The sequence below is a fragment of the Eurytemora carolleeae genome, unplaced genomic scaffold (assembly GCF_000591075.1).
Source record: "Eurytemora carolleeae unplaced genomic scaffold, Eaff_2.0 scaffold99, whole genome shotgun sequence".
Classification (NCBI taxonomy): Eukaryota; Metazoa; Arthropoda; class Copepoda; order Calanoida; family Temoridae; genus Eurytemora; species Eurytemora carolleeae.
In genome coordinates, this window is record NW_019396154.1 from 372,408 (window position 1) to 400,261 (window position 27,854).

At 32.5% G+C, this 27,854-nt stretch overlaps 2 protein-coding genes across 2 annotated transcripts in view; one reads left to right on the top strand and one right to left on the bottom strand.

The window, feature by feature from the left end:
- LOC111696647 (peroxidasin homolog) overlaps positions 1 to 7,213 on the top strand; it is a 34,947-nt gene extending 27,734 nt beyond the window's left edge. The window contains exons 13-16 of the mRNA XM_023466322.1: positions 283 to 359; positions 1,363 to 1,402; positions 5,168 to 5,240; positions 5,786 to 7,213. Of these exons, the coding sequence (XP_023322090.1) occupies positions 283 to 359; positions 1,363 to 1,402; positions 5,168 to 5,240; positions 5,786 to 6,462 (867 nt within the window). The 3' untranslated portion in view covers positions 6,463 to 7,213. The remainder of the gene's footprint in view (positions 1 to 282; positions 360 to 1,362; positions 1,403 to 5,167; positions 5,241 to 5,785) is intronic.
- A 4,443-nt stretch (positions 7,214 to 11,656) lies between these two features.
- Positions 11,657 to 25,858, bottom strand: LOC111696648 (collagen alpha-1(XXIII) chain). The gene is made up of 21 exons (XM_023466323.1): positions 25,784 to 25,858; positions 25,383 to 25,429; positions 24,706 to 24,810; positions 24,383 to 24,424; positions 22,689 to 22,747; positions 21,330 to 21,397; positions 20,887 to 20,897; positions 20,265 to 20,343; positions 19,852 to 19,902; positions 19,685 to 19,755; positions 19,111 to 19,177; positions 18,192 to 18,383; positions 17,865 to 17,927; positions 17,459 to 17,566; positions 15,912 to 15,965; positions 15,557 to 15,636; positions 14,760 to 15,192; positions 14,490 to 14,543; positions 12,979 to 13,139; positions 12,607 to 12,800; positions 11,657 to 11,791 (listed from the first exon to the last, which is right to left on the bottom strand). The coding sequence occupies exons 2-21, from the start codon at positions 25,413 to 25,415 to the stop codon at positions 11,719 to 11,721; spliced, it is 1,998 nt and encodes a 665-aa protein (XP_023322091.1). The 5' UTR covers positions 25,416 to 25,429; positions 25,784 to 25,858; the 3' UTR covers positions 11,657 to 11,718.
- Positions 25,859 to 27,854: the final 1,996 nt, after the last annotated feature.

A 27,854-nucleotide genomic window follows, 5' to 3' on the forward strand; every position in this document is an offset into this window, starting at 1 on the left:
TTGGATAAATTAATTAATAACATATACTAGGGTTCTCTTATACCTCAAGTTGAATGGTTTGGTTTGGATGAACAAATGAATAATATATTCTAATGAACTCCTATACCTAGAGTTGAATGGTTTGGTTTGGATGAATTAATGAATAATATATTCTAGGGTTCTCCTATACCTAGAGTAGAATGGTTTGGTTTGGATGAATTAATATATAGTATATTCTAGGGATCTCCTATACCTAGAGTAGAATGGTTTGGTTTGGATGAATTAATGAATAATATATTCTAGGGTTCTCCTATACCTAGAGTAGAATGGTTTGGTTTGGATGAATTAAGATCAGATAATAATATCGATCTATCGATCAGGAACAATATTTTATAATCTCTTCGACCTCCTAGAATTTGCATTTTTTATCTAAGAATGATTGTCAAACCAAAATCTACGCAATACCAGATTAAATACAGGGTGTCTCACGAAACATGTTGTCTTCTTCCATACATTATATTGGATATTAAAGCCTTTTTGTATGTCATATCGTTAAAAACATCTTTTTCTCAAATATATTTTACGTTGAAATCAATTTTACAATAATATAATTGAAATGCAATATTTTTCATCATTCTCTTTAATATCAAACAACTTAACTAATTACGGAAGAAGACATTTTAAACTTATCACCAACTGTCCTGTTTCGTGGGACACTCTGTAGTTGGGAGAAGTGGTTTAATCGCAGATACCTTACGTTGAACAACTTCTCTTGTGCTCTGAGACTAGCTTTTATTAACTAAATCTAGTTCTTGAACTTTTAAACTAAATATAAATAATCTCAATGTAAATAAACTCTTAATTTATGATTCAAAAATTAAATATTCTCTGGCTGAATGATTAACTAGGGCAAAAAGGGAAAAAATTCTAAGTAATTTTTCAACTCCCGTCATTTTGGTCTTTTTTTGTTTTCATATGATTTTCGAACCAGACGGAATACAAAATATTTTTTTCCTGAACCTGAACCAATTCTCTTGTGCGGCGGGTCAAACTTTACATTTATAATTTGATTGTTTATTTTTCAAGAACTAATCCATAGCTTATTTTGATCCTTGTAAAGAGCAACGGTCCACAACGAATAAGATCGTAAAGACGACCTGGAAATGTGACAATTCCAATGTCGAGTTTAGTCTACATGCCTTGAATGTCGTCTTTTAATGGCTTATTTAATGATTTTGCATTGAGAAACCAAGTTATTAGTTGCAGGGAATCGTGAATATAAATTGTATACAATCGTCTCTGAAGTCTCATCCTTTGTGGGTAACCCTGTATATACACCAATTTTATTTATATAAAGATAAAGGTTTGATTATAAAAATACAGTCGAGGAAAAGAGGTTCTGCTGATCAAGGATATTTCAAAGGTTTGTTATTTTTAAATTTAAAAAAAAATAGACTTTTAGGATTTATTAAAATTGAAAGGGATATATGATGAGAATTAAAAGGGAACAGTATTTTTCAAAGTTGAACAGAATTGAAAAGAAATAATGATGCATTAGAGGATAGAAGAAAGAACAGGAAGTATCGAAAATGAACAGGATGGAACAGGAAATATCAAAGTTAATTCAAATAGAAGGATGCATGAAGTATTCCACTCTGTTTGTCTTGTCTATTGGTATTTATTGTTTACGTATGTTTAAACTTGTCTAGTACATATTTACTTTAATCTTTCCTTCCTTCTTTCCTTCCTTCCTTCCTTCCTTCCTTCCTTCCTTCCTTCCTTCCTTCCTTCCTTCCACCTATACTTCCTTTCTTCCTTCCTTCCTTTCTTCCTTCCTTCTATTCTTCCTTCCTTCCTTTCTTCCTTCCTTCTATTCTTCCTTCCTTCCTTTCTTCCTTCCTGTTTCCTTCCTGCCTTCCTTCATTCATTTCTTCATTCCTTAATTCCTTCCCTTCCTTTCCGTACAATGTACATGCAAATCCTGCTGTGTACTATATTTGAGGGTGTGTGGGGGTGTGTATGGTGGTGTGTGCTAATTTAAGAATATAGTAAAGGGTTGGTTAGAAGGACACAATACCAGGTTATTAAACATTTCAAGAATTTCTGTGATGCTCCTCTGCACAAACAAACATATGCACGGGCAAACAGTAGACTATAGGGAAATAAATTACAACTTTTGCCTTTAAACCTCTGGACAAACATATCTGGTAAGCCAGAAATCTTCTTTACAGTTTACAGTCTTATATTCAAAGCAAACTTTTATTTAAGAGGAGTGTTCGCGAAAAATAAATCGAAAGCAAACTCCTTATAAACACAACAAATGGAAGTGAGATTAGAAGGGATAACCATCAAATTCAATTCGACGTTAGCCTATGCCCCCTTTCATTATTCGCGAACACTACCTTTAAAAGACTGTTCCCAAATTTTGATTGTGTGGGAGTTCAGATGATTCTACACCTATCTTAATCAACTAGGCTCGAAATCCAGCTTTGTCTGGAAACTTAAATTTTCATTTGTTCGTCAATCTACTATGTTTGGAATTTCCCCATGGTTCTATAGAGTTTCTTAATGAAAATTTTAAGCAAATAGATCCAGGGTTCATGAGTTATGACGCACCTTTAACTTAAAGGGAGTGTTCGTGAAAAATTAAAGGGTGTTAGGCTGATATATAATTGAATTCGATATTGATCGCTACTAATTTCACTTTTACATATACATGGAGAAAATGGTTAATAACGATTCATACTGAAGAGCGTAGGGCCCATGCAAATTCACGGAGTCGCATTATTCCACTCGGATCTGAAAAAATTCAATTTAATTCAAAACTACTCATTCAGTTATTACAACCTACAATTGTGGAATTCAATTCGATGTATTTGTGTGTATTTGATATTTCTTAATATTATTTTTAGAGCTGTTTTAAAACTAATATTAAGTTTAAAACTTGTTCTTGCAACTGGTGCTGGATTTTTTAACATTCCAGGAGATATGAAAATGTCATCTTCATTATCAAAAATCCTCAAAATTTCAGGGATGAATATTTTTTAAAGTTACACTCTTGATTCAGAACATATACTTATCCGAGCTGGGAACTTTTGAATGGTGGATGTCGGGATTAAGGCTTGATCCACTCTTTTTCTTAATCTCGAGATTAAATAATGCTTGTTCTCCACTTGTTATTAATCTCCAGATTAATTAACCGATCGGGATTAAGGATATCCCATTCTAAAGTTTTCAGCTCTGTTCAATTATAATTAAGAAACCCCTTGGCCGATTTGCCTCAAATAATGATTGGCAAACTCGAGGCTTACAATGGGAAAGCTCGACTTGCACAATTTAAAAACAGGTCTGGTTAGCGAGTTTTTAAGTATAACCTACACTCATGAGAAAAATATTAATATATTTTTTTTCTGAAAATATTATTACTGTAAATTTAACTAAAGGGTACGTTTTAAGTTTAGCAAACATAACTTTTTGGAATATAATACGAGGGAAACAAAATATAATACGAGGGAAACAAAATATAATACGAGGGAAACAAAAACTACGAGGCAGAAGAAAATACATTAAACACATTGATTGATTTCTTTACCCGTCAATGTCAGCAAATGAAAAATACGAATTAGATTGCAATTAGTTTCGGTTACAATGAAATCTTAATTTTATCCAATGCAAACAATTTTATTGATATTTTTATGATATTAATTCATTTGTGAAATTTGCTTCTAAACTTTGTTTGAGTTGCAAATAAACAGATTGTTATTACAAAAAAGATTCATGTACAAAAGTAAATTTAAGTCTGCAAGTATACATAAACAATATTTACTAAATGGAAGATGGAAAATTAGAAACCACAGTCCAGATAAAAGAAGGTGGTCTAAAATCAAAGCCAGATAGAATAGGGTGGTCTAGGTTCAGGTTCAGAGTAGAATGAAGTGGTCCAGGTTCAGGTACAAGATATCAGAGTAGAATGAAGTGGTCCAGGTTCAGGTACAAGATAGAATAGAGTGGTCCAGTTCAGGTTCAGAGTAGAATGAAGTGGTCCAGGTTCAGGTTCAGGATAGAATAAGGTGGTTCAGGTTCAGGTTAAGGTTCAGGATAAAATAAAAAGGTCCAGGTTCAGGTTCAGGATAGAATAAAGGGATCCAGGTTCAGGATAGAATGAAGAGATCAGTGTCCAGGATTAGGTTCAGGATAGAATAAAGTGGTCCAGGTTGAATTTTAGGAAAGAATAAAGTCCTACAAATTTTCAAAATTTCACGTTTAGTGCAGTATTCTTTTTTTCCACGCTCTGCAACAGAACTAGGAAACATACACATAAATTGTGTAAAGATCTATATTTAGTTTAGTCATCATTCAACAATCTACAAAACTGCTGAGATTGCTGAGATATCAAATATCAAATTCTAGAAAGCTTACAAGGGGTTTTATTTCATGATTGTTTGGGGTCAGTAGCAGCTGAGATACTAAATTTAGAAACATGTAATTAGCCAAACTTCCTTGCAGCAAACCAGAAATATCAGACAAGATTAAAAAAGAAGCAGAGATTAGCAAAATTCTGAACAATGAATAGATAAGAAGAATGTTCAGAATATTTCTAATACCAATTATTTTGAAAATATTAAAAATGAATGTTGGGGTGCTGTTTCACACTTGGGGTTTTCAGGGTACTGGAATCCCCCCCCCCCCCCACTTGGCGGGAAGGGTCTCTGGGCCCAGAGAATCCCAAAGTGGGAAAAATTGAAATACTGTAATACTAATAAAATAGTTTTGAACAAGTTTGTAATTATCTTTTAAACAGACCTTTTCAAATAAAAAAAAATTGTTAAAAAATGATTGGTGAACTCGGTAGAACCAAGGGAATATTAATGGTTTGGTCAATTCCTGGAGTTATTAAATTGTCTTTTCTGGGGAAAAATTAGTTTACATGCAAAGCTTGGTACCCAAGCTAACATGTATAAATATGTATGTATTGATGAGTTTATGTTGAGTTCTACCTAGTATGTGTATAGTATGTATGAATTGATGAGGTTATGTTGAGTTCTACCTAGTATGATGGTTCCATGAATTATAAATAAGCTTAGGAAATTCCAAGGTTACATAAACCTAATTATTCAAATCCATTTTCAGTCTGTTTGTTTTGTTTTCATTATTATTGGTGAGATATGTCTCATTATTGTTTGTTTAGATTAGTAGCAGCATAATAACCTGCAGAGCAGCAAATATACTTGGATATCAGGATGCTGTATTCAATGCTACAGGTATATACTTGGATATCAGGATGCTGTATTCAATGCTACATGTATATACTTGGATATCAGGATGCTGTATTCAATGCTACAGGTATATATTTGGATATCAGGATGCTGTATTTAATGCTACAGGTATACACTTGGATATAAGGATACTGTATTCAATGCTACAGGTATATACTTGGATATAAGGATGCTGTATTCAATGCTACAAGTATATACTTGGATATAAGGATATTGTATTCAATACTACAGGCTTTATTGAAATTTTTTAAAATGCAAATCGGATAAAAATAAATAAAATTATTATTTTTTTCATACTTTTAATTTTCTGATCCAAACCTTTACAGTCAGATGTAATAGATAGACAAAAAAGTCAAAGTTTAGAGTACTGAAGATTTAAACAATTATGACAAAATAATTTTACGATTTTAAAATTATATTGTTAAGTTTCTTTAATTGTTTCGATTAATTGTTTGAAAAATAAATTTAATCACATATTTGATTGTTTGTTAATTAGAAGTTTATCTAAATATTTGTTTATATTTGTATAGGAAATCCTGAAACATGGAGTATAAACAAACAAGAAAAGATGGAGAGCAAACAAGATAAAGAATTGATTGCGGCACCTAACCATCTTCTTTATAACTCTCCAGTTCAGCCATCTACCAATATTTCTTCAAACCATATAGTTCATGAATCTGCCAACATTTTACCCCCAGTTACAGTTCAGCAATCTACATTTCGAACAACCGTGGAAGAAAAATCTACGAAAATCTCTTCAAACTTTGTTCCTGATTTTTCAAACCTGAACCTGCCAGGACAGTTCGAATCCTTTTTCCCGGAACTTGATCAGGAACAAGATCAGGTTCAGGTCAAGGTTCATCAATTCGTCGGGGATCAGGTTCAGGTTCAAGGTCCGGAGCAGGTTCATGTTCAAGATAAAGAGGAAAGTTTAAACTCTTTGCAGCCAATCCCAGGCCTTGATGCAACATCTGTAGGTGGTTGCAGGAATAAGGACCCTGATATTCTTGTCAAACTTCATCAAACCCTTCAAGCGGTTCTAGACAAACTGGACAAATTGGACAAATTAAACAAACTTGACAAATTGGACAAAATTGACAAATTGGACAAACTTGACAAATTGGACAAACTTGACAAACTGGACAAATTGGACCAATTGGACAAATTGGACAAATTGGACCAATTAGACAAATTGGACAACCACTAGAAAAACTGTAAAAATTAAGCGAACTGTCCAAATTGGAAGAAAAAAAATAACAAAATGACTGAATGCAAAAAAAATGTATCAATTCACGGTTAAATGAATGATTGCGATTTTGAAAACAAGTTTACAGAAATTATGCAAAATTCACTCTTAAACTGGCAAAATAAAAATTTGACAGTTTTTCTTTAAATTTCATCAAGAAGAGTGTCTTTCACTTTGATTGTAGATTATTAAAGTGTTAAGTTAAAAAAAAAGTTAGTTTAAGAAATAGATATTCAAAAATACTATTCTAAAGTCGTCTTTGTCTTTTCGGGGAGCCATGTTGTACAGTTTACAGTTTACAATGATGCAACATGAGGTGTTTAAGGTTTACATAGCATGGAATAAATAAACAATAAAATAATATCTTTTTGAGATAACAATATTTTTATTTTTATGTTTTCTAATAGATTCTGTTGCAGAATGGGTATGATAAGTTCCTGTGTTAAATGAAGCGTAATTTCAAGTGCAACCCTTCATCTAAAGATGACAATGCCCGATTCACAACGGTACCCTTGAACAGCTTTGTCTCAAGACTGACATAGTAATGATTATATTTTGAAAACTCATTATTTTCAATTGTGGTTTCTCTACAAAAGTGACTTGCGCATTTCTACTACATAAAAACACATAGGAATCATTATAAAAACACTTTAAAACCTAGAAGAACTAGAATATCTTCCATATTTTTGATTTGGTAATGGTTGCAAGGGTACCGTTGTAAATCTGGCATTGCCATTTATGCATAAAGAGTCACTTGAAATTACGCTTACAATCCCTTTAAGATTCGATATATGTACTTTAGTATAAACAGATACAACTGCACTTGATGAGATTTGCTTATCTTTTGTTCATTGTTCATTGTTGAGCAGGATTAGTTTAAACATGGTTTGTTTAGTTTCAAATCAAACTTAAAGGGACTGTTTAGGCCATCCGTCTTTGATTCCTGGTAGCCTTTAAATCTTGTAGGAGTATCTTGCTCCAGTTAAATCTGTTAAAAAGCAACTGTAAGTAGATTTATAAAGAAAATACTGGGGAAAAAATTATTACTATTTGTTTTATTCTAGAGTAGGAAAACATGGATATCTCTGATAACTAAATCTTTTAAGATCACAGTTAAGCAAGGAAGAAACACCATTAAACCCATGTCATCAAACATGTTTTAATAAGTTAGTACAGAAAAAGACTTTCTCTTTTAACTTCACAAAATATAAACAATAACAACAAAACAGAAATAAAGATAAATAATCATGAACTAACTTTATATAATAGAAAAATACCCGTTTCACGGATACAATATGGTTTGATAAGAACGAACTTATCATGAATTATAAATGTAATTATGTCTAGATGTGCATTAATTGTGTTATACGTATCCATGTCACGTTTTTAATAAATATATGATTCTGTTTCTTAATTTACTAAGTTTGGATGCATCAGAAACTATGGTAAATCTCACATGTGGGATTTTTAACTTTATTAAAAACTAGCGAAGCTCCCGGCCTTGCTCATGGTTTTACATTATTTACACTTTCAGTCATAGTTTCTACCGCCGTTTACCCGCCCTTGGTATTAATTTTTGATGTTAGCTGAATGGCCCGGCGTTGCCCGTGGAGTTTAAAAAATGTTCAACATTTTTTAAATTTTCAAAGATCGGTTCCCTCAAAAATGTTTAGCCAATTTGGTCCAACCGTTTATCCAGCTATAGCAAACATATAAATATATATATATAAGCGAAGAGCTGCAAAAGATTAATTGTTGAACCCAGCGTTGCTTGAAAAATAAAATTTCTATATAATAGTCAAATAACTGAACTTGAAATTATTAAACCAAGCTCCGAATTTCTGTGGTTCGTTCCCCAAATCGGTTTATGAGTTATGATTGGCCATAAAAACAGACAATGACAGATTATTACTTTATATATAAATTTTGGACTCTAAATTTGATAGAAACAGAAAACGTACTGTATGAATTCCAAAAGTACAAATATAACTATGTAACATGTATTACAGAAAATGATTTGGTTTGGTTTCATGAATCGGAAGACGATCCTCTACAAGATGAAATTATGGAATAAATAGAATATTGTCGTTTTGGATAAAACCTTATTCCAAACTCCCAGACATGTGAAAACCAAATTTTCTCTTTCAGAAATAATCGAATTCCCAAACCTATTATTTTCCAATTTGTTCTTGAAAGATTCTTCCATTCATGAATTTTCCTGTCTTCCTTCTGTTTACCTTAATCCTTTTCCTAATCCTTGACTTAGTACTTTGGACCTAATCCTGTTATTAGCTCTAATTCTACAATACTGCTGTTCAAAGTCCTAGCCTATAGTACAATAATCCTAGTCCAAATTCTTAATCCTAATTCTAGTCCTAAAATATCACTGTTCTAGTTCAAGACTTAGTCTATAGTTCTATTTTTAATACTGGTCATAGCAACAGTGCAATGCTCCACTTCTGCATAGTCACGCATACGCCTTAGATTAAAACAAATCCTACATGTTTTTAATCATAACTCCTCTTATCTAACAGCTATTGAGAAGAACACAATTGTTCTGAATTTCTAGTATGTTATAATGCATAAATTACTTTTGGCCAACTTGGGAGTACAATCAAAATTATGGGAGCTACGAGATCACAAATTCATTGCAGTATTTTGAATAATTTTGACCTTCTCTTGCAGTCTAGTTGATTGTGACTGTGATCCTCTTGGACCTTGTCCAAGACCAGTCTAACTATGTTCCTAGTCATATTCCAAATACTTTGGTCTTTGTCTTAATTCTTGTTCTAGTCTAGTAACTATGTTTCTAGTTGGATTCCAAATACTAAGATCTTTGTCCTATTCCAGTAGTACCTAGTGAATAGTTAGGTCCTAGTCCTGGTCCAAAAATCATGGTCTTAGTCCTAGTCCTAATACTAAATATATAGTCCTTGTACTAATTCCGGTTCTACTCCTAGTCCTATGGTCTTAATGCTAGGCCAAATAATATGGTTTTGGTTCTATTCCTAAAGTCATTCTTCTAGACTAGCACTGAAGTCCCAGAATTAGTCCTGATACTATATGGTCCTACAAGTCTTGGATTTAGTCTGGTAATAAAGTCCTATCTCTAATACTATGGTCCTAGTCCTAGTCCTATTACTGTTGGTTTAATCCTAATTTTCCTCCCAGTTTTAAGTTCTACTCCACATGAAAGCTTTTATTAATCAAAACTTTATTTGATCCCGTCAATTAGAATCATGATTGAATACTAAATTGAATGGAAGTAAATGTACTTCACTCAACTTTATCCTGGGTATTCAACTGTTCACTGGTTTTATCATTTTAAATTTAAATTTTATTTCTTGGACTTCTCTCTTCTACTTTAATTGATATTTAAAAAAGGGTTGAAAAGAATGTTTAAAAAGTCTCAAAAAATCGGAAAATAAAAAATCCTGGCCGAAATTTATCATTTTTCGCCTCCCTTCAACTAGTAGTTATGCAAATATGTGTTGAACATAAAATTGCCTCCCACTATATTGCAGTAGAATCGAGAACTTTCTTGATCTTTTAACAATCTTATCAGGGAAAAATAGCCACCCTGTTTGTAAATATTTATAAATAGAATGATGCCAAGCTTAAAACCCGATTTTATCTATCCCCCAAAGAGATAAAAAGGAAATGTTCATTGATTTAAATAGTAATCGTAAAATAACATATTTCTTTTAATAAAGTTTCAAACATTTAGTATTTAATTTTTTATGCCACAACAAACAAATATCTAACTGTACCACAGTTGAGACTTGAGCCTCTTTGTTTCTCCATGATAAATTCTATGATTTGGGTCGAAAAAAAATTGTAGAATTTGAATATTTTTGTAAATGATGCCGAAATTCAACCCTTCCCCAGTTGTTCATCATATCTTAGATCTTGACGTTGCTTGGCTGCTCGAACAATTGGCCTAATTTAAATCCAATGAACTGAATAGCAGATGCGCAGTTTAGTTGTATCTAAAGGATATGAAAATTACGCGTACTTTGTAATTAACTGTCGAAACATTCCATCATTTCAGTTCAGATATATCTCTTACAATAATTTCAGGTTTTAGATATTAATTTACGTCAATCTATTTTCGTTTACTTCTTTCATTTAGTTGGAATTTGTAGGCTAAATGTAAAAAATCCTCTCTATATTTGTAGGCTAAATGTAAAAAATCCTCTCTATATTTGTAGGCTAAATGTAAAAAATCCTCTCTATATTTGTAGGCTAAATGTAAAAAATCCTCTCTATATTTGTAGGCAAAATGTAAAAAATCCTCTCTATATTTGGCAGAAAATGGCCTACTTACTATCTGGTCCTATCTGTATAACCTCTCTCTGGGTCATATATATAATCTTTGGTCCTATCTTTGTAATCTTTGGTCCTATTTATGTAATCTGTGGTACTATCTGTGTAATCCGGTCCTATTTGTTTAATCTCTGGTCCTATCTGTAAAATCACTGATTCTATCTCTATAATCTCTGTTACTAACTGTGTAATCTTTAGTCCTATCTGTAATCTCTGGTCCTATCTATATAATATCTCGTTCTATCTGTGTAATACCTCTTACTGTCTGTGTAATATCTCATTATATCTGCGTAATCTTTCTGTATAATCTCTAGTCAAAAATCTGTGATATCTGGTCCTATCTGGATAATCTCTGGTCCTTTCTAAGTAATCTCTGGTCCTATCTTTATAATCTCTAGTCAAATCTGTAATCTGGTTCTACGTGCATTATCTCAGGCGGACACAAACCTTGATTGTTTGAAAAGTTTTTCTAACTGTAAATACAAGTTTAAACTTTGGGTTGAAATATTTAGGTCAATAAGATAAAATTATGTTCTTTCTACAACCCTGATACAACTCATCAGGAAGAAAATTGGACTCCCAGTTCCATTAATTCATGCTTCCCAGTGCATAACCTCAAGATGAAAGTACAAAATCATTTTCAAAATATTTTCATAACAAATTTCCTTTTTGGTGACTTTTCTCTATAAACTTTAAGAATAATAACAATATACAGTGAAAATATGATAAAACTTTATTTTCTTTAACGGGTTCATTTAATTTTGTTTAGCTTTTGTTTAGTTTTGTTTGGTTTGGTTTGGTTTGGTTTGGTTTAGTTTAGTTTAGTTTAGTTTAGTTTAGTTTAGTTTAGTTTAGTTTAGTTTAGTTTAGTTTAGTTTAGTTTAGTTTAGTTTAGTTTAGTTTACAGGAAGAGATCAGTTGTTCAATCCTCAATATATCCTCGTACAGCATACTCAAGTTTATCCTAGAATATATAAAATATATAATAAAGCAGTAAACGGAGGCCTTTTCAGAAATTTGTTGAGGGGGGGGGGGCTGAAAACCCCTTGAAAATCATAGATTTGTTTGATCCAGGGGAGAGAGGCTAAGCCCCCATAGACCCCCCCCCCTAAGTGAACCACAATATTAAATAAATTTTATACATATCATGTTATCCTTATATACAGAGTGTCCTTAAAAAGGGTGATACAGAGTATCATAATTACATAAAGAAATTGAGTGACGACTTCTACATCGTCTTTGTTAAAAATTAAAATTCTAAAAGACGTGAAATTATCATGTCTGCTAGATATTCTGCATAGCAATAAAAAATAAACAACTTAAAATTCTAGTATGCACGAAGCATTCTAGGATTGCAGCTTTCCAAATAGGTATTTCCAATTTACTAAATCATTTGCAAAGACGATCTTTATCTCGTTACATAATTCCCATGTTTATTGGGACACCCTACAGCCAATAAGGTTTTGATCCCAGAATTTATGCTTTTTATCTCATAGTTTTAACTAGTTTGATATATTTACATAGAATTCTGCAGTACCTCATAAACAAAAACAAAAGACACAACCCCCGTTGTGTTGCAGATATTTTGTAAACAATAGAAACTAGAAAATACTATATATCTTGTTTTACAAAAATGAATTTCAATAAAATTAGTTTTGTTATTTTGTTTGAATAAATCTTAACCGTTATTCATGAATTTATATTTTTATTCAATTGTCCGATAATTTGTTAAAATTATAAAATAGAATTTTTGCCAAAATCTAAATTTAAAATCCTAACCTTGGTTCATCATGAAACATTACAGGTGTATCCGCTTGCACACTTCCACAGGGGAGACCAATTGGACCTACACCCCCCTTCTCTCCTTTAGGACCTTCTCTACCAGGGACACCCTTCTCCCCTGGGGGTCCCTCAAATCCAGGTAAACCTTCAGGACCTGGAAAACCTCTTGGTCCCTCAAATCCTGTAGGTCCCTGAACATCAAGAATAAAATGTATTATTTATTCCGTCCGATTCACAGCAGTACGCTTACATCTTTTTATCAATAGAGTAAATTGTTTGACTTAAATACTTTTCATGTTAAAAAATATCAAAATCTTCCTCGTTAAAATTTTACTACAGTCCCTTTATGTAATAGTTTTAAACCCTCACCGGAGCACCTTTAACTCCTGGAAGTCCAGTTTCTCCAGGTAATCCCATTTCTCCTTTCTCTCCCATATCCCCCTTGACCCCCATGAATCCTGGTGTGCCCCTAGCCCCCTCTTCCCCCTTTCTGCCTCGTCTGCCCCTGAACCCCTTCTCTCCAGTGGTCCCTGATAGTTCGAGGATTTATCTTCTTCCAAGGTTATAATGCAAGGAGAGTTATTTCACAGGTGTACGCAAATTTTGTACTGCAGTGTACTGTCTCTGGGCGGTAATGTAAACACAAGACAGATGTCCAAGCCAGACATGGGATTCATCTTTCGCATAAAAAAATCAATAAAATATTCTGGTCATAGGAAACTATTACGTGAATGATCAAAATTATCAAAATTTAATGCTTTTAACCTACTCGGATACTAAACGAATACTGATGCATCTATTCTTGTTTACAAATTCCGCACAGAGAGAACTGGTTTCAATATGTACGCAGAGTATACGCAACTGCAATTAACTATCCTTGCATCATAACCTTGTCTTCTTCCAACTCAACAATAGAGGTAATAAGATACATAGAGTTCGTATGTAAAATTGAGTTCAATCATAGAGATAGGTATCATATATATTTAAATATCACTTGTTATCTGCTATCTATCTATTTATTCCCACTGGCTCAGCAGTGGTAAGTACGCAAGTGTATATGTAGGTGAGGGTAAAAGAAGAGGTTCCAATTCGGCATTAAATGGGGGGGGGGGGATTTACCTTAGTTACTAATCCTCTATTAGCTCAACAAATATTCTCTATTTTCCAATATACAAACTGAACTAACAATTTATACCCGTCCTCAGATAATAGGTATAGGCTAATGATGGAAGAATAAGGGGAAAAAGAAAGAAGATAACAGAACAACGTTAATAAGAAAGAAATGAAAGAAAAAGGAAGATAAAAGAGAGTGGAAAGTGAGAAATATATAAAAGGTCAACTCCATTATATGTAAAGAGAAACAGAAAAAAGTTGAAAATAAAAATTAAGCTATTTTAATGTCTCACTTAAATAACTTTTTTTAATAGAACGGTCAGGGACAAATCGCGTGTGGAATCTATATATATACATACATATATACATCTAAATACATGGAAAATATATATCTATGCATCAAAAATGTATATTTAAACTTTAAAAAACTTTCAAATACTATATATACATAACTCATTAATCCCAGGACCGATTTGTCTTAATTTTGGGGGAACTCGTTAGATCAACCAAACAAAATTAGCTTGGTTTTAAAATTTTAAGTTTTTTAGAGAAAGTTTAATTTTCAGGCAAAGCTGGGTTTCTTAGCTTGATCACTAACTACTAATATCTTAAACGTTAAAAACATGGCCCGGAATAGAAAAGAGCGAAGTTTGAATTTAAAAAATAAGTTTGAAAACAATTATCAGAATAATCTCTGAAGTCTCATACTTTTTGCGTAACACTGTAAATAAAAAAGAGATTTTAAGATAAAAATGTATAAATCCTGCCTAGGTATCCAGGGGAACCAGGAGAACCAGGTTTACCAGGGGAACCCACCTCACCTATAGATATTAATTATTTTTAAGTTAGTCAACAGCTGGGAACTTTTTGTTGGATGTCCATAATCCCTTACATAGCCGTTCTGTCCCTTTAAGCTATCTCTATAATTGAAAACAGTTAAGGGATGATCCAGGGGGCAAACATTGCAAAGTTTAATTAAATATTCGGAGATAGGTTCTAAGCCGATAATTTTCAAACAATTCAGTTTAATATTTAACCTGCCGGTCCAGGTGCACCATTTAATCCCTGGGGACCAGAAGGTCCAGGTTCTCCTTGTGGTCCATTTATACCCTGAGGTCCAGGTTCCCCAGGTGAGCCAGGCAAACCTGGAGGACCATCCAGACCTGGAGACCCTCTTCTACCCATCCTACCCCGTCTTCCAGGTCTTCCATTAGTTCCTGTAGCTCCAGGCTCTCCTTTATCTCCTGGAGGACCCATGGGTCCCTCGGGACCAGGTCCACCATCCAGTCCAGACTCTCCCTGGTCACCTTTCAGGCCCCTGGGACCAGCATCTCCTGTGTATCCAGGAGATCCTTGACGTCCCTGCCAACCTGGGGGTCCTTTCTCCCCTGGAAGACCTCTCTCTCCAGGTTTTCCAGAGGTTCCGTATGCTCCTGGTTCCCCTTTAGGTCCCATCTGCCCTCTTACTCCCTGAAATCATCAGTTACAGATGATACATCATTAAAACATCAATATGTATATCTGTATACCTGTATACCTGTATACCTGTATACCTGTATACTTGTATACCTGTATACCTGTATACCTGTATACCTGTATACCTGTATACCTGTATACCTGTAAACCTGTATACCTGTATACCTATATACCTGTATACCTGTATGACTGTATACCTGTATGCCTGTATACCTGTATACCTGTATACCTGTATACCTGTATACCTGTATACCTGTATACATGTATACCTGTATACCGGTATGCCTGTATACCTGTATACCTGTATACCTGTATACCTGTATACCTGTATACCTCGTATACCTGTATGCCTGTATACCTGTATACCCTGAGGTCCAGCTAAGCCTGGTTTACCCGGGAATCCATCTCTACCTGGTCTACCCTCTAAACCCTCAGGACCTAGGATTTACATGCTTCAAAGGATAACATAGGAAATATTACAATGCAAATAAAAGATGAATTGTAGAATTAGAGATTACTAATATAAATTCTTCATGTTACACTGCTTAATATGTTTCTTTGATATTCAAAAATGATGTTATAGCTTAAACATTTTTATTTTATTTTAAAGGTTTTTAAAGATGAACAGTTCGGTAAGTTTCTTACCGATCTTGACAGAAAAAAATAAATTGCTTTTAGAAAACCGGTTAATTTTAAACCCTTAAATATTTTACCCGGGGGTCCTGGAGGTCCTATTTCACCTTTTGAGCCTGGGGGCCCTTCAGTCCCTGTGACAGAATATACTTAATGTAATTTAAACATTCTGTTAATTCAAACAAGTTCTTCATGCAATTAGGAAGATGTTAAACATAGTTAAATTACTTTCTCTTTCAACTAACTTTAGATCTAACAACACTATTTTTTAGGAAACGACGCCATGTTTTATATCTTTTTCAATCTTCATTTTCTTTTTAATTAGAAACATTGAAACATTCAACATATGTAGCCTGGTTTTAGCAATATTTTTTATGAAACAAAAAGCCCAGAATATTGCTAACCATGCCGTTTCCAAAATTTGGTCTGCCATTTTTGTGCTTTCAAATTAACACGAGATAGGAATGAGACATTTCCATAGTTTTAATTGATAAATTGAATTCAAATCTTAATATCTCTGGTATTTTGCAAATGGCCGGATTAGGGCTATTCTGTGATTATTGTTTCATAAAAAAAGATGTTTTTATTTTTTCAAATACAGTTCAAAGGATAGCTTTATTTTAAATTTTGTAATTGTGAGAAAAAATTGCAAACGATAATAAGCGCGCGTACGCAAATTCGGAGCGCGCGTACGGAAATTTAAATATCAATGCGATGAACGATGATTTTCTATTACAGCTTTCCAACTTTATAGCTTGCATTCCTTTATTTATTGTTTTATGTTTATTTAGAAAAATCATGTTACACAATTGTTCTGACTATAAAAGGAAATAGGATTGAACACAAACTGTATTTACAGTCCAAGAGTGACTTTACCAAAGACTTAAATTTTCACTACATTTAGTGTCACCAATATTTAACCATGCTTTGTATAATTTAAAATATACACTCTATTTTTTGGGCACCCATCTAAAAATTGACGGGAATATCAAAAAATAAATTAAGCCTTTGTCATAACCTCTTATTTTCTTCCTTTATATAAGTAAACCTTTTATATTACACAATCAAATTACTTGATCTATAAGAATTCAAAGTTTGCAATATCTGAGGTCTGCAACATTGGGAATCAAAAATCATGGTGTGTGACAAAGATTCAATTCCTTTGTCTCAAATGATTAGATAAGATATATCAAAATTCAAAATTGTCTAAATATTTCAGTTCTGGAAAAATCATAAACTTGATTAACTTTTTATGATTCATCATGTATCACCAATATCAAGAAGATTCGTCGTTTGGTAGTTGTATTTTCTTCAAAAAATAAAAAAAATATGTCAGTTTTGTGACTAAAAATCATTTGTGATTGAAAATCAAAAACTAAATGCTACCATGTCTTGATTCCCATATTTACTAACTCTTCATAAAATTATCGTCTTTAGTTACAGTGAAAGCTAAAAACTGTGAATTAGGAAGACGACATTATACCGATATCATTTATCAAGTTAATTGAGCCTGTTTACACTAAACAATGGCTGTGTCTCATAACTTGAGTCCCTACGTCGTCTTCTTATTCCAGAGTTTTCTGGTTCTCACTATGCATAATTATCATATTTTTGCATATTTCTGTTCCTATAGCTCCCTGGGGACCCTGTAAACCTGGGAGTCCAGGGTCTCCTTTCTCCCCTTTACTACCAGGAAACCCTGCAGCTCCAGTCTCTCCTCGCAAACCCTGTATTCCTAAAAAGAAATTGAGTCTTTGCCACAAACTCAAATTTTCTAATCTCTATACTTTTAAAATCTGAGGGTGTAAACTTAGATTATTGGATCTAATAGAATGCATTAGTTTGACATATCTAAGGTTTACGCCATTGGGTTGCATAAATATAGGAATTATAAATCATATTGTGTGGTAAAGACTCAATTTCTGTGAGGATTTATATAAAATATCTAGGACAACGATATTTAGATTTGTCTACGCTTGTTTACCAGGAAATATCTTGGAAGACGATCTTTAGATTTGTCTGCGCTTTTTTACCTGGAAATCCGTAATCTCCCGTTCGACCCTTCTCCCCAGGATCTCCTTTATCTCCGGCTTCTCCTTCATCCATTAAATCAATCAATCAATATATTTTTTCTATTACAAGAAAAACTAATAGACAATAGATTCATACATCAGGCTTTAATATTCAGATATAGGCATAAAGATAAAGTCATAAAACTCGTTATTATTAAAATTTCAATAAAAATGACACTGATAACAATCATTTTTAGACATAAAATTTATTCTAAGGGTCTTACTCTAATTGGAGTTTAGTATGTTTCTGTTTATAGTTTTCATACAAATATTTTTTTGATTTGGTTCCTTTAGTTCCATCAAGTCCATTTATCCCCGGGACTCCTGGGAACCCATTGTCCCCTTTCAATCCCTGGAGTCCAGTGTCCCCCTTGAATCCTCTTCTTCCCTTTGTTCCTTGTTCCCCTAGCTCTCCCTTTAATCCCTTGTCTCCTGGTGCTCCCGGAGCACAGGGTAGAGTGTCTGATCTTGAGTAACTGTCTGAAAATAAAAATTGATAAAATATGTTTTACTTTATTTCAGACACTCTTCTGAATCCTTGAACTTTACATGAAACCTGGAACATTTACATGAAGCCTGGAACACTACCTAAAACCTGGAGCACTGTATGAAACCTAGAACTAAAACCTGAAACCTGAAACCTAGAACACAACCTGAAACCTGAAACTCCACATGAAACCTAGAACTCTATCAGAAGCACGAAACTTTAGCTGAAACCTGGAACACTACATTAAACCTGAAACGCTATCTTAAAACTAGAGGCTAGAACTCTACCTAAAATCAATCTATCTTACATGAAACATAGATATCTATATTTAAACCTAGATTTTTAGATCTGAAAACTGAAACATAACCTGAAACCTGAACCTCTGCTTGAAACCTGAAACTCTGCTTGAAACCTGGAACACTACATGAAACCTAGAACGCTTTCTTAAAACTAGAACTCCACCTGAAATCTGGAACACTATCTTGACCCGGAAACATTACCTAAAATCTGGAACACTACTTGAAAGCTGATCATGTTATGAAACCTGAAACACTACTGAACCCAGGAACAATACCGGAAACCTGAATTATACAGCATACACTGCATAAAATTGTAAAGAATATCAAACCCCAAAATCAGTACTTGAACCATGAAACAATTTCTGAAACCCTGGAACTTAAACAAAACAAAAACCGGAACACTATGTTAATCACTTAATACCTGCACATTGAATTTCTAATTGATTTTTCATCTGAAGAATATCTTTGTTCTTGTGCTCAATCTTCTCCTGACAAAAACATAACGTTACTGCGTTTCAATTAAGTTTCTTGATGACCATGTTACTGCAGTTCAAACAAATTACGCTGCATGTTACTGCGGTTCAAACAAATTACTCAGCATGTTACTGGGGTTCAAACAAATTACTCTGCATGTTACTGTGGTTCAAACAAGTTACTCAGCATGATACTGCGGTTTAAACAAATTACTCTGCATGTTACTGTGGTTCAATCAAATTACTCAGCATGATACTTCAAACAAATTACTCTGCATGGTACTGTGGTTCAAACAAATTACTCAGCATGAACTGTGGTTCAAACAAATTACTTTGCATGTAACTGTGGTTCAAACAAATTACTCAGAATGATACTTCAAACAAATTACTCTGCATGTTACTGTGGTTCAAACAAATTACTCTGCATGATAATGCGGTTCAACAAATTACTCAGCATGATACTTCGGTTCAAACAAATTACTTAGCATGATACTCCGGTTCAAAGGTTACTTATCACATTACCTGGTATTCTTGGTTCCATGTTTTCAGTTTTCTATTGCTGGATTCTAGTGTATAAATCTTGTTCTCTTGTTCTAGATATATATACATTTACATATTCAATTCAATAATATAATTCTTGTTCTCTTAATCTGTTGATAAACATATACATTATACACTTAGTTCAATACCTGCCAATTCCATCTTGAGCTCGAATATGATCGCATCTAGCTCGCTTTGATCTAGGGTTTGCAGCGATGAGGAAAAATCGTTTCGCGAAATTTCGCTTCAATCTGTTTCTCGAAAAAATGCAAAATTTTCGCGAAATAAGAAATGCAAAAATTTCACGAAAAATATGCGAACATTTCGTTAAAAAAATCTGAAATTTTAAAAAATGCAAAAATTTTGCGAAAATTCATCAAAAACAACAAAAAATTCGCAAAAATGCGAAATTTTCGGGATTTTTTCGCGAAATTTCGTTTCTTTTTCGCGTTATTCGCTTCATTCATTCTCCTGAAATAATTCGAAATTTCGCAAGCTTGCGAAATACGAACGAAAATTTTCGCAGTTTTTCGCGAAAAGTTTCGTTTGCTGCAAACCCTACTTTGATCCCCAGTGTGGTGTCTCTCTGGAAGGGGTGGCGGCAGGACATCACTCTGCATACCGTCATCCTCGCCGCCAATCTAAATACTGAACATTTTTAGGGACCAAAATACAGAGATCTGGTACAAGGTTTAGTTCAACCACTAGTTTAGTTCAACTTGATCTATAGATCATCAACGCTATTAATTAAATCTGGTATCTAATCAACACTAACGCTTTTTAATAAAACACAATAATTTCAGAGTTTTTTTAAATCTTACGCATTCAATGAAGAAAGAATGGAGAAAGTTAGAACTTTTGAAAATAAACATAAACGCTTTGATAACATTGATAATAATAGCTTAACACATAACAAGTGGCCACGGAGCGTAAAACTTTTTGAGAAAAAAATATTCAAAGATTTTTAAGTGTGTCCGTTAACGTAGAGATATTGTAAAATTTATTAATATAACATAAAAAGTAACATGCATGAATTTTAAAAAATACCACTTAAAGGGACTGTAAAGGAAACATGAAAGGGGGTATAGGATGAAACCTGAGATTCTCAGGTTTCATCCTATACCCCCTTTCATTTTTCCTTTACAGTCCCTTTAAATAAATAGTGAATGGGCTTACGGCCTTACCATCAGTGCATCTAAGAAAAGAATTCATGAAAGTATTTGTAGTGATTTTTTAATAAATTTTCCGTTAAAGGGATTGTTTAGATATTTGGGTATAGGGGAGGTACACATTAGCAAACCATGGATTTTTTGGTTTGGAAGTATTATACAATCACTTTTGGTACCACTATTTAAATATCCTTACAATTCCCTTCGAATTTATTCAAAGAAAAGACCAAAAAGGTAGGTTTTCTGATTTTTCATTTATAATTTGTTCAAGCAGTTAAAAGACACTATTAACGTTATTTCCACATATCCTACATTTTATTTTCATTAAATATTTTATTCAAGTTAAAATAATATTTTCCGTAATTAGAGAACTAAATACCTCTTTAAATGGATAGTTACTAAAAAATTGCATTTGATCATTTGGAAAACCATTTTCTAAAAATATATTCATGAAATTCCTAGAAGAAAAGTTTCGCTAGGTTTACATTTAAAAATCCTTCTCCGTCCAGCCTCTCTATGCATACCCCTAGGGAAATATAAATACAGAAGATAATACAGTCATAGTCGTACATATCAATACACTGAAGACGGCTTTCTACTGAAATTTTGATTTCTACCAAGCAATTCAGAAAACAAGGATTTGATACACATAAACATGGAATCTGAGAGAAGCTGTCAATTATCAGTTTATATTTGTTTAGATGTATACTTGTTATTTTGTAGAAATCTAAACTTAAATAGGAAATTCGTCTTCATTGTATTAATATAAACGCCTACCACTGAAGATGAAAAAGACTTTTTCTAAAATTAAAACTGCTAATATTAAGATTATTTTCATTAAAAAAAATTAAATCTAGAGTTTCCAATTTATTTCCTGATCAATTTGGATCGGTAAAGGCCTCACGGAATACAGATCCTTTCCTGAAGCTGATATAAATGCTACCTTAAATAGATTCTAGTACAATAGATTAAATTGATGGCAAGGTAGAATTTGTACACTCTCGGTACAGCTATATTCTTACGTCACAAGTGTCAACTCAGTCATTGTGTCTGACAAAATAATTATTAATAATAGTGATAATTGTAGAATAAAGTGATTATATAACAGTAAAATAAGTGCATTTTTATGTGTTCTTTATTTTCTGTTTTTACACAGATGTCAACTAACGTGAGAAAATTTCGCTTTCCTTGTTATATTTGACACTTGTGACGTCGTGTATAATTGATCCATTTCTCTGTTGCCACCTATTGTAGATACCCCTTAAAAAAACTTTCAGAAATTCAGGGGGAAACCTTTCTGAACGGAAATATGAATAAATCCACAGCCTATATGATGCTACACAAAGCTAGGTTTTATATGGTGAAAAAAATTAACGGGACGATTATTACGAATCAATTCCTTGTGGAATAATCGTCCCGTAACCATTTTTCAGCCTGTCACACCTAGCTCCATGATTATCTAGAGGGGGTAGATTTATTTGAAACTCCGTTAGGAAAGATTTCGCCCTTATTTTTAGTAAGTTTTAAAAGGTTTATCATTCCTAACAGCTTCAGGAAAGGTTCCGCATAGCCTTTACGGAACAAAATTNTAAATCTTTGCAACATGATGATGTTAAGCTTTGATATTTCAAACTTTGATTAGTTCGTCTAGCAAAATTGCAAAGATGATAAGGATCATGAAATTATATTTATGTGTAAACTGTACACTTCCCAAGTTACCATATCATATCTAATTATTTTGGAAACTATTTTACACGATTTGAAGGATTAATAAGAAATAAAAATATTTTTGGTTTTCGAAATTTTGAAGTTTTTACCTTAGATCTTCCTTTATTATTTGTTTGATATTAACAAGTTCTCTATCAAGAGGAACTAGCTTTGAAGAACAGAAATTAAATTTTTTCTTTTTTAGTTCAATAAAAAATCACTATTGAATGAGTAATAATTATAAAAAATTAAAAAATTTGCACAATATATAGAGTAAAGTGCACCTCCATATTATTTTTAAGCTTTTTAATTTTTTATTTCAAATAAAAGCCGTTTACGACATCATAACATAACTTACGTTAAATTTTTACAATTAATTCATTGACATCAAATAATAAAGAACATATATTGACAAAAACTCTTTAAAAAAAATTAAATTACGGGATTTATTTAAGGTTTTAACAGAGAGTGTAATGTTCACAATCGTAATAATTGTGCAAGTCACTATGATAATCTGTGCGCATATATAATAAAACATCTTTAATAAACGACTAAAGAAAAACTATGCATTCTAGAAAAATGTTTATAAAACAATATTTAAGACAACTTTAATTTGCAACGGTTTTAAAACATAAGTTTGTTAGTAAATTGCAGGGATTAAAAGATGGATAGTTGACTGTAGTTAAAATCAAAATTTAAGATCATAGATTGAAACTTTTATTTTCGGTTTGCTAGCTAGCTAGTTTAATACCCAACAAAACCAGAAAAAAGGTAATTTTCAATATAATGCAGATCAAAATTTTGTAGTTCTAACAAATCAAGGTCTCTTTTAATCTTCAAAAGCTCACCAATAGATCTTCTGGTAGAACAGGAAAAATCAGGACAGCTACTATAAAAGCTTCGAAAATGCTACTAGAAAAATTGGAGCTTCTTCTAGACTGCTACTAAAACCTTTAAAATTACCACCAGAAGCATCAGATTCAAGACTGATGCTAGAAGCTTAAGGATTTTAATCAACAGCTGAATGATACTGCTAGAAGTTTCTGGACTACCAGACGCACCGGGACGGCTGCCAGAAGCTTAAAAGCTGCTACAATAGTTCAGAACTGCTACAGCAGCTTTATGAGTTAGGACTGTTACTAGAAGCTTCAGGGCATGGCTTCCAATAGCTTCATGATGGCCGCGTTAGTTTGAAATTCAACTATTTGGAGCTTACATGATTATCTAAATTTCAGGCAGTAACTAGGAAGCAAGGCAGTTGACCTAGGGCTTTCAAACTCTGATACAACGTACATTATTATCATTTATGAAAATGCTTTAAATTTGGGGACACTAATTTATACCTTTCAAAAGTTATAGCAAAAAAAGAAACCCTTGTTCAATATTATTACATATTTTTACATGCGCACATACATCAATTTTCATACTTTATTTTATTTGCCTATTTAGAAGCACGTAAATGATTTTTCCAAATTTTTTTTAGCTAATCCGGAACATCTGGCTGTAAACTTTGATTTTCAGATGACAACAAGAATTTTTGTTGAGACCTTAGCTTCTGAAATTAAAATCTTAGCATTTGAGCTAAAAATCTCATAAAAAGACCAAATAAAAAGTTTATAAAAGTTTTAGAAATATAAATTTTTCGCAATATACATGAACACTTGTTTATTGTCCAATTTGGAGCTGTATAGGTTATTGAATGAAGTAAACCTCAGTTTTATCTTCACATTAAATGTATTATAAATGCACTTTACTCTTCTCAAAAGGCGATTATCTAATTTTAAGATTTTATTCTGTTCATTTCCTGATTTTGATCGATTAAACCAAGAAGGTGTCCAACTGTATCCTATATTTAAAATACTTTAAAATTGACAAAAACTTGTATAAACAATGAGAACCAAAAAACTGTGAAATCAGTAAAGTATTTGTTCGCGTCCTATAATCAGTAAAATGTATTTGCAATTGTTGCAATAATATAGATATCATAGAGATATCTAAAAATTTAAAATGAGCAACATTTCATAACTTAAAAAAAAAATTAAGATGAGAACTCCACTGTTTTCTGCTTCTCATGGTGTATGTTTCTTAAATTCAATTAAAGAATAAACATTTGTTGTTTCCGTATACCTTGACAGGCCAACCGTTGTTTATATCTTGTGCACATGTTAGATTAAGGTTGGATAATGTACAGGTGTACTGCTCCATTGTGGTTTGTATAACAACCTCCCCATCCTGATATAAAAATTAACTGAGTTTAAAATTGTACCACGTGTACAGTACTCACTTAATTTGCATAGCCTTAGTCTAAATTTAACACTTGAACACTTCTTCCGCGCGTTGAAATCGCTCGTGCTCAGTAAGATTAATGTAAAATAAAAGGTCCGACAGGAAAAATGAATTATAGATCTTTGTATAAAATTAACTGAAACTGTACCCAATGTGAACTACTTGAACCATGAAGTGAAAAAAAAATAATAAATTTTTTATGTTTGTGTCTTTACCCGCCTTCTTTTACAATTGCTTGCTTTTAAATTCGCAATATCTCATACTTATAAGTCGTATTCTTTATTATCTGAGAGATCTAATCTTAAGTTCATAAGACTTGAGTCTTTGCCACAAACTCTGATTTTCTAATGCCTATATCCTTGCAACCCATTTTTGAAGACATCAGATATTCCAAACTATAAATTCTTTTAAATAAAATAATCTAAGTATCTAATTTCAAAGGTTGATTATCAGGTTACAAAGATATAGGGATTCAAAAATCTGAGTTTGTGACTAGAAGTAAATTTCTTTCAACAAACCTTCCTCTTTTCAATGTTTGGCGAGTACTTCATATGTACAGGCTGACCTAAAATATGCAGTTATTTATACACAATCTTTTTTTAAGAAAATAAAGTAGAAAAAAAATAAATGAGGAGGTTTCTACTGTATTTGACCTTTTTAGCATGTTAGAATAATTCCTTTCTTTAAACTATTATTTAAGTAAGATTAGTTTATTAATTATTATTAATGAAAAAATTCTTCAGTCTACTGCAATTAGTCTACTGCAGTTAGCCTACCAGTAAGTCTACCAGCAAGTCTACCATAAGTTTACCGCAGTAAGTTTACTGCAGTAAGTCTACTTCAGTAAGTCTACTACCGTAAGTCTACTGCAGTAAGTCTACCAGTAAGTCTACCACTAAGTCTACTGCAGTAAGTCTACCTAGTTTAAGAAGGACTAACTGAGAATCTAATCGTCTGGAAAGAATTTCGACCTTTCTTCTTATCTTCCCATATTCAACCTAATAAAGAACAAATATTGAAAAAGTTATTTTTCGAAAGTTTTAGTCTAAAATTGATCTGAACAGTTTTTGCATTATTTTTGTATAAAAAAAATAATTAATTTGACTTATTAAATAAACTTTGATATATATATGATATATAGATATATAACTGGTGGAACAGTTTAGTAATACTAATTGTCCAGGACTAAGGGTAGGACATAAATTTTATTTTTAGAAATGATTTCTTGTGAATTTTGTTTTCTCGATCCTTTACGATCATTATAAAATAATAATAATAATAACTTTCATATACGTAATTAAAAAAATATTTCAGACTTATAAAATGTTTAAAAATTGTAGAATATAATGATTTTTACGATGAATGGTAAAAACTTCTACCTGTTTTGTGAACCAGGAGTAATTAATTGTACAGGGTGCAGATTACCCTTAAACCAGCCTGTATTAACAAATTCTAAATTTCGAAGGAATTTTTGTCACAAACTGTTATTTTCTAATCCATATATCGTTGTAGTCCGATTTCGTAGACTTTATATGTTTCAAACTATAAATTCTAGATAAAGGGATTTAAGAAATTTTGTTTCTGGCAATAACTCAATTTTTTTTAAATATCTGTTTGTCTTTCAGTAGACAATTATACAATGAGCAACTTTTTGGTTTACAGAAATGATTTATGAATTGAGCACAATCTTTCCCTTACAATCAACTCATTTAAAGAAAAAAAAATCAAAAGTTCCCACCCCTTGTACCTGGTTTGAAGACTAGGATAAGGAGAAGAAAATTAATATTTATCTTCATAACTTTAATCAAAAGTTTTCATCCCTCAACCCACAAATCTCTCAACTTTGTATCAAATCTAGCTGTGTCTATAAAAACATATTTACTATTAAAAACAACAAAAAATTATGTGTTTAATTGAGGGGGGGGGGGGGGGGGGAAAATGCAAAAAAATGACAAAAACATCAGGAAAAGTCTTGGATTTTAACAAAAATATATATTATTAACCAATTGACAGTGCAGATCAGAATTTACATCGTCAGTCTTTCTTTTAATTAGAAATAATACCCATGAGGATTTTTATTGTAAATTTCATCTTGCTCTAAAAATGTGCCGTAGTAAGGATTTGAGTCTATAGTTCCCACAAGCTCTGATTTTCTAATCCCTATATCTTTTCAACGCGATCTCGTTATAGGCCTTAGATATTTCAAACTATGATGGATTTTAATATATGAAAGGTTTACGTCAACAGGTTGCAAAGATTAAGGGAGTAGAACATTTGAGTTTGTGGCAAAGACTAATTCCATTGCAGTGATATGTAAATTAAAACAGTCACAAATAAGAAATCCAAAGGAATTGGGTCTTTGTCACAGACTATGATTTTCTAATCTCCTATATCTGTGCAACCCAATGTCGTAAACCTTAGATATTTCGAATTATGAACTCTGTTAGATAAAAGAATCTAAGTTTGAAATATCGAAGATTTACACCATCAGGTTGAAAAAATATAGGTATTAGAAAATTAGAGTTTGTTACAAAAACTAAATTCCTTTTAATCAAAAGAAAGACCGAAATCGACAATCATCACAACTGAAATCAACTCAAATCTGTGATCTCTGTCTTGTATGAGAATAAATGAAGCGTCTGGCGTTGCACGTGGAATTTTTGAAAAAAAGTTAAAATAATTTTGGAAGAAAATTTTTTAAACATTTTTTAAGCCTATATTACGCNTACAGAATCCTTATTTACGCCCCTGCAGCCCGCCCTGTAACAAGAATTATTTTATTGTAATTTTCTACATTTAAGGTGCTCGCTCTGCTCGCAATTTGGATCCTTTGGATGCACATAGAGAAATAAACGCGTTAATCAATAAATCAATCAACGTAACAAGAAATGGCTGGAATGGCTCTTTTTAAAATCAAAGTGGTTTTCTCATGAAATAAATTAATCTGGCAGCGGATCGCCTCAGTTATATCACCCTTCTATTTCAAATCC

Excerpts from the sequence above, each read along its gene's own strand:
- LOC111696648 (XM_023466323.1), bottom strand. The coding sequence starts at position 25,415 with ATGAAGTACTCGCCAAACATTGAAAAGAGGAAG. Across the intron at positions 24,425-24,705 it reads ACAACGGTTGGCCTGTCAAG|GATACAGTTGGACACCTTCT; the intron begins GTATACGGAAAC and ends TTTTAAATATAG. Across the intron at positions 15,193-15,556 it reads CTGGACCTCAGGGTATACAG|GGAGTAAGAGGGCAGATGGG; the intron begins GTATACAGGCAT and ends TGATGATTTCAG.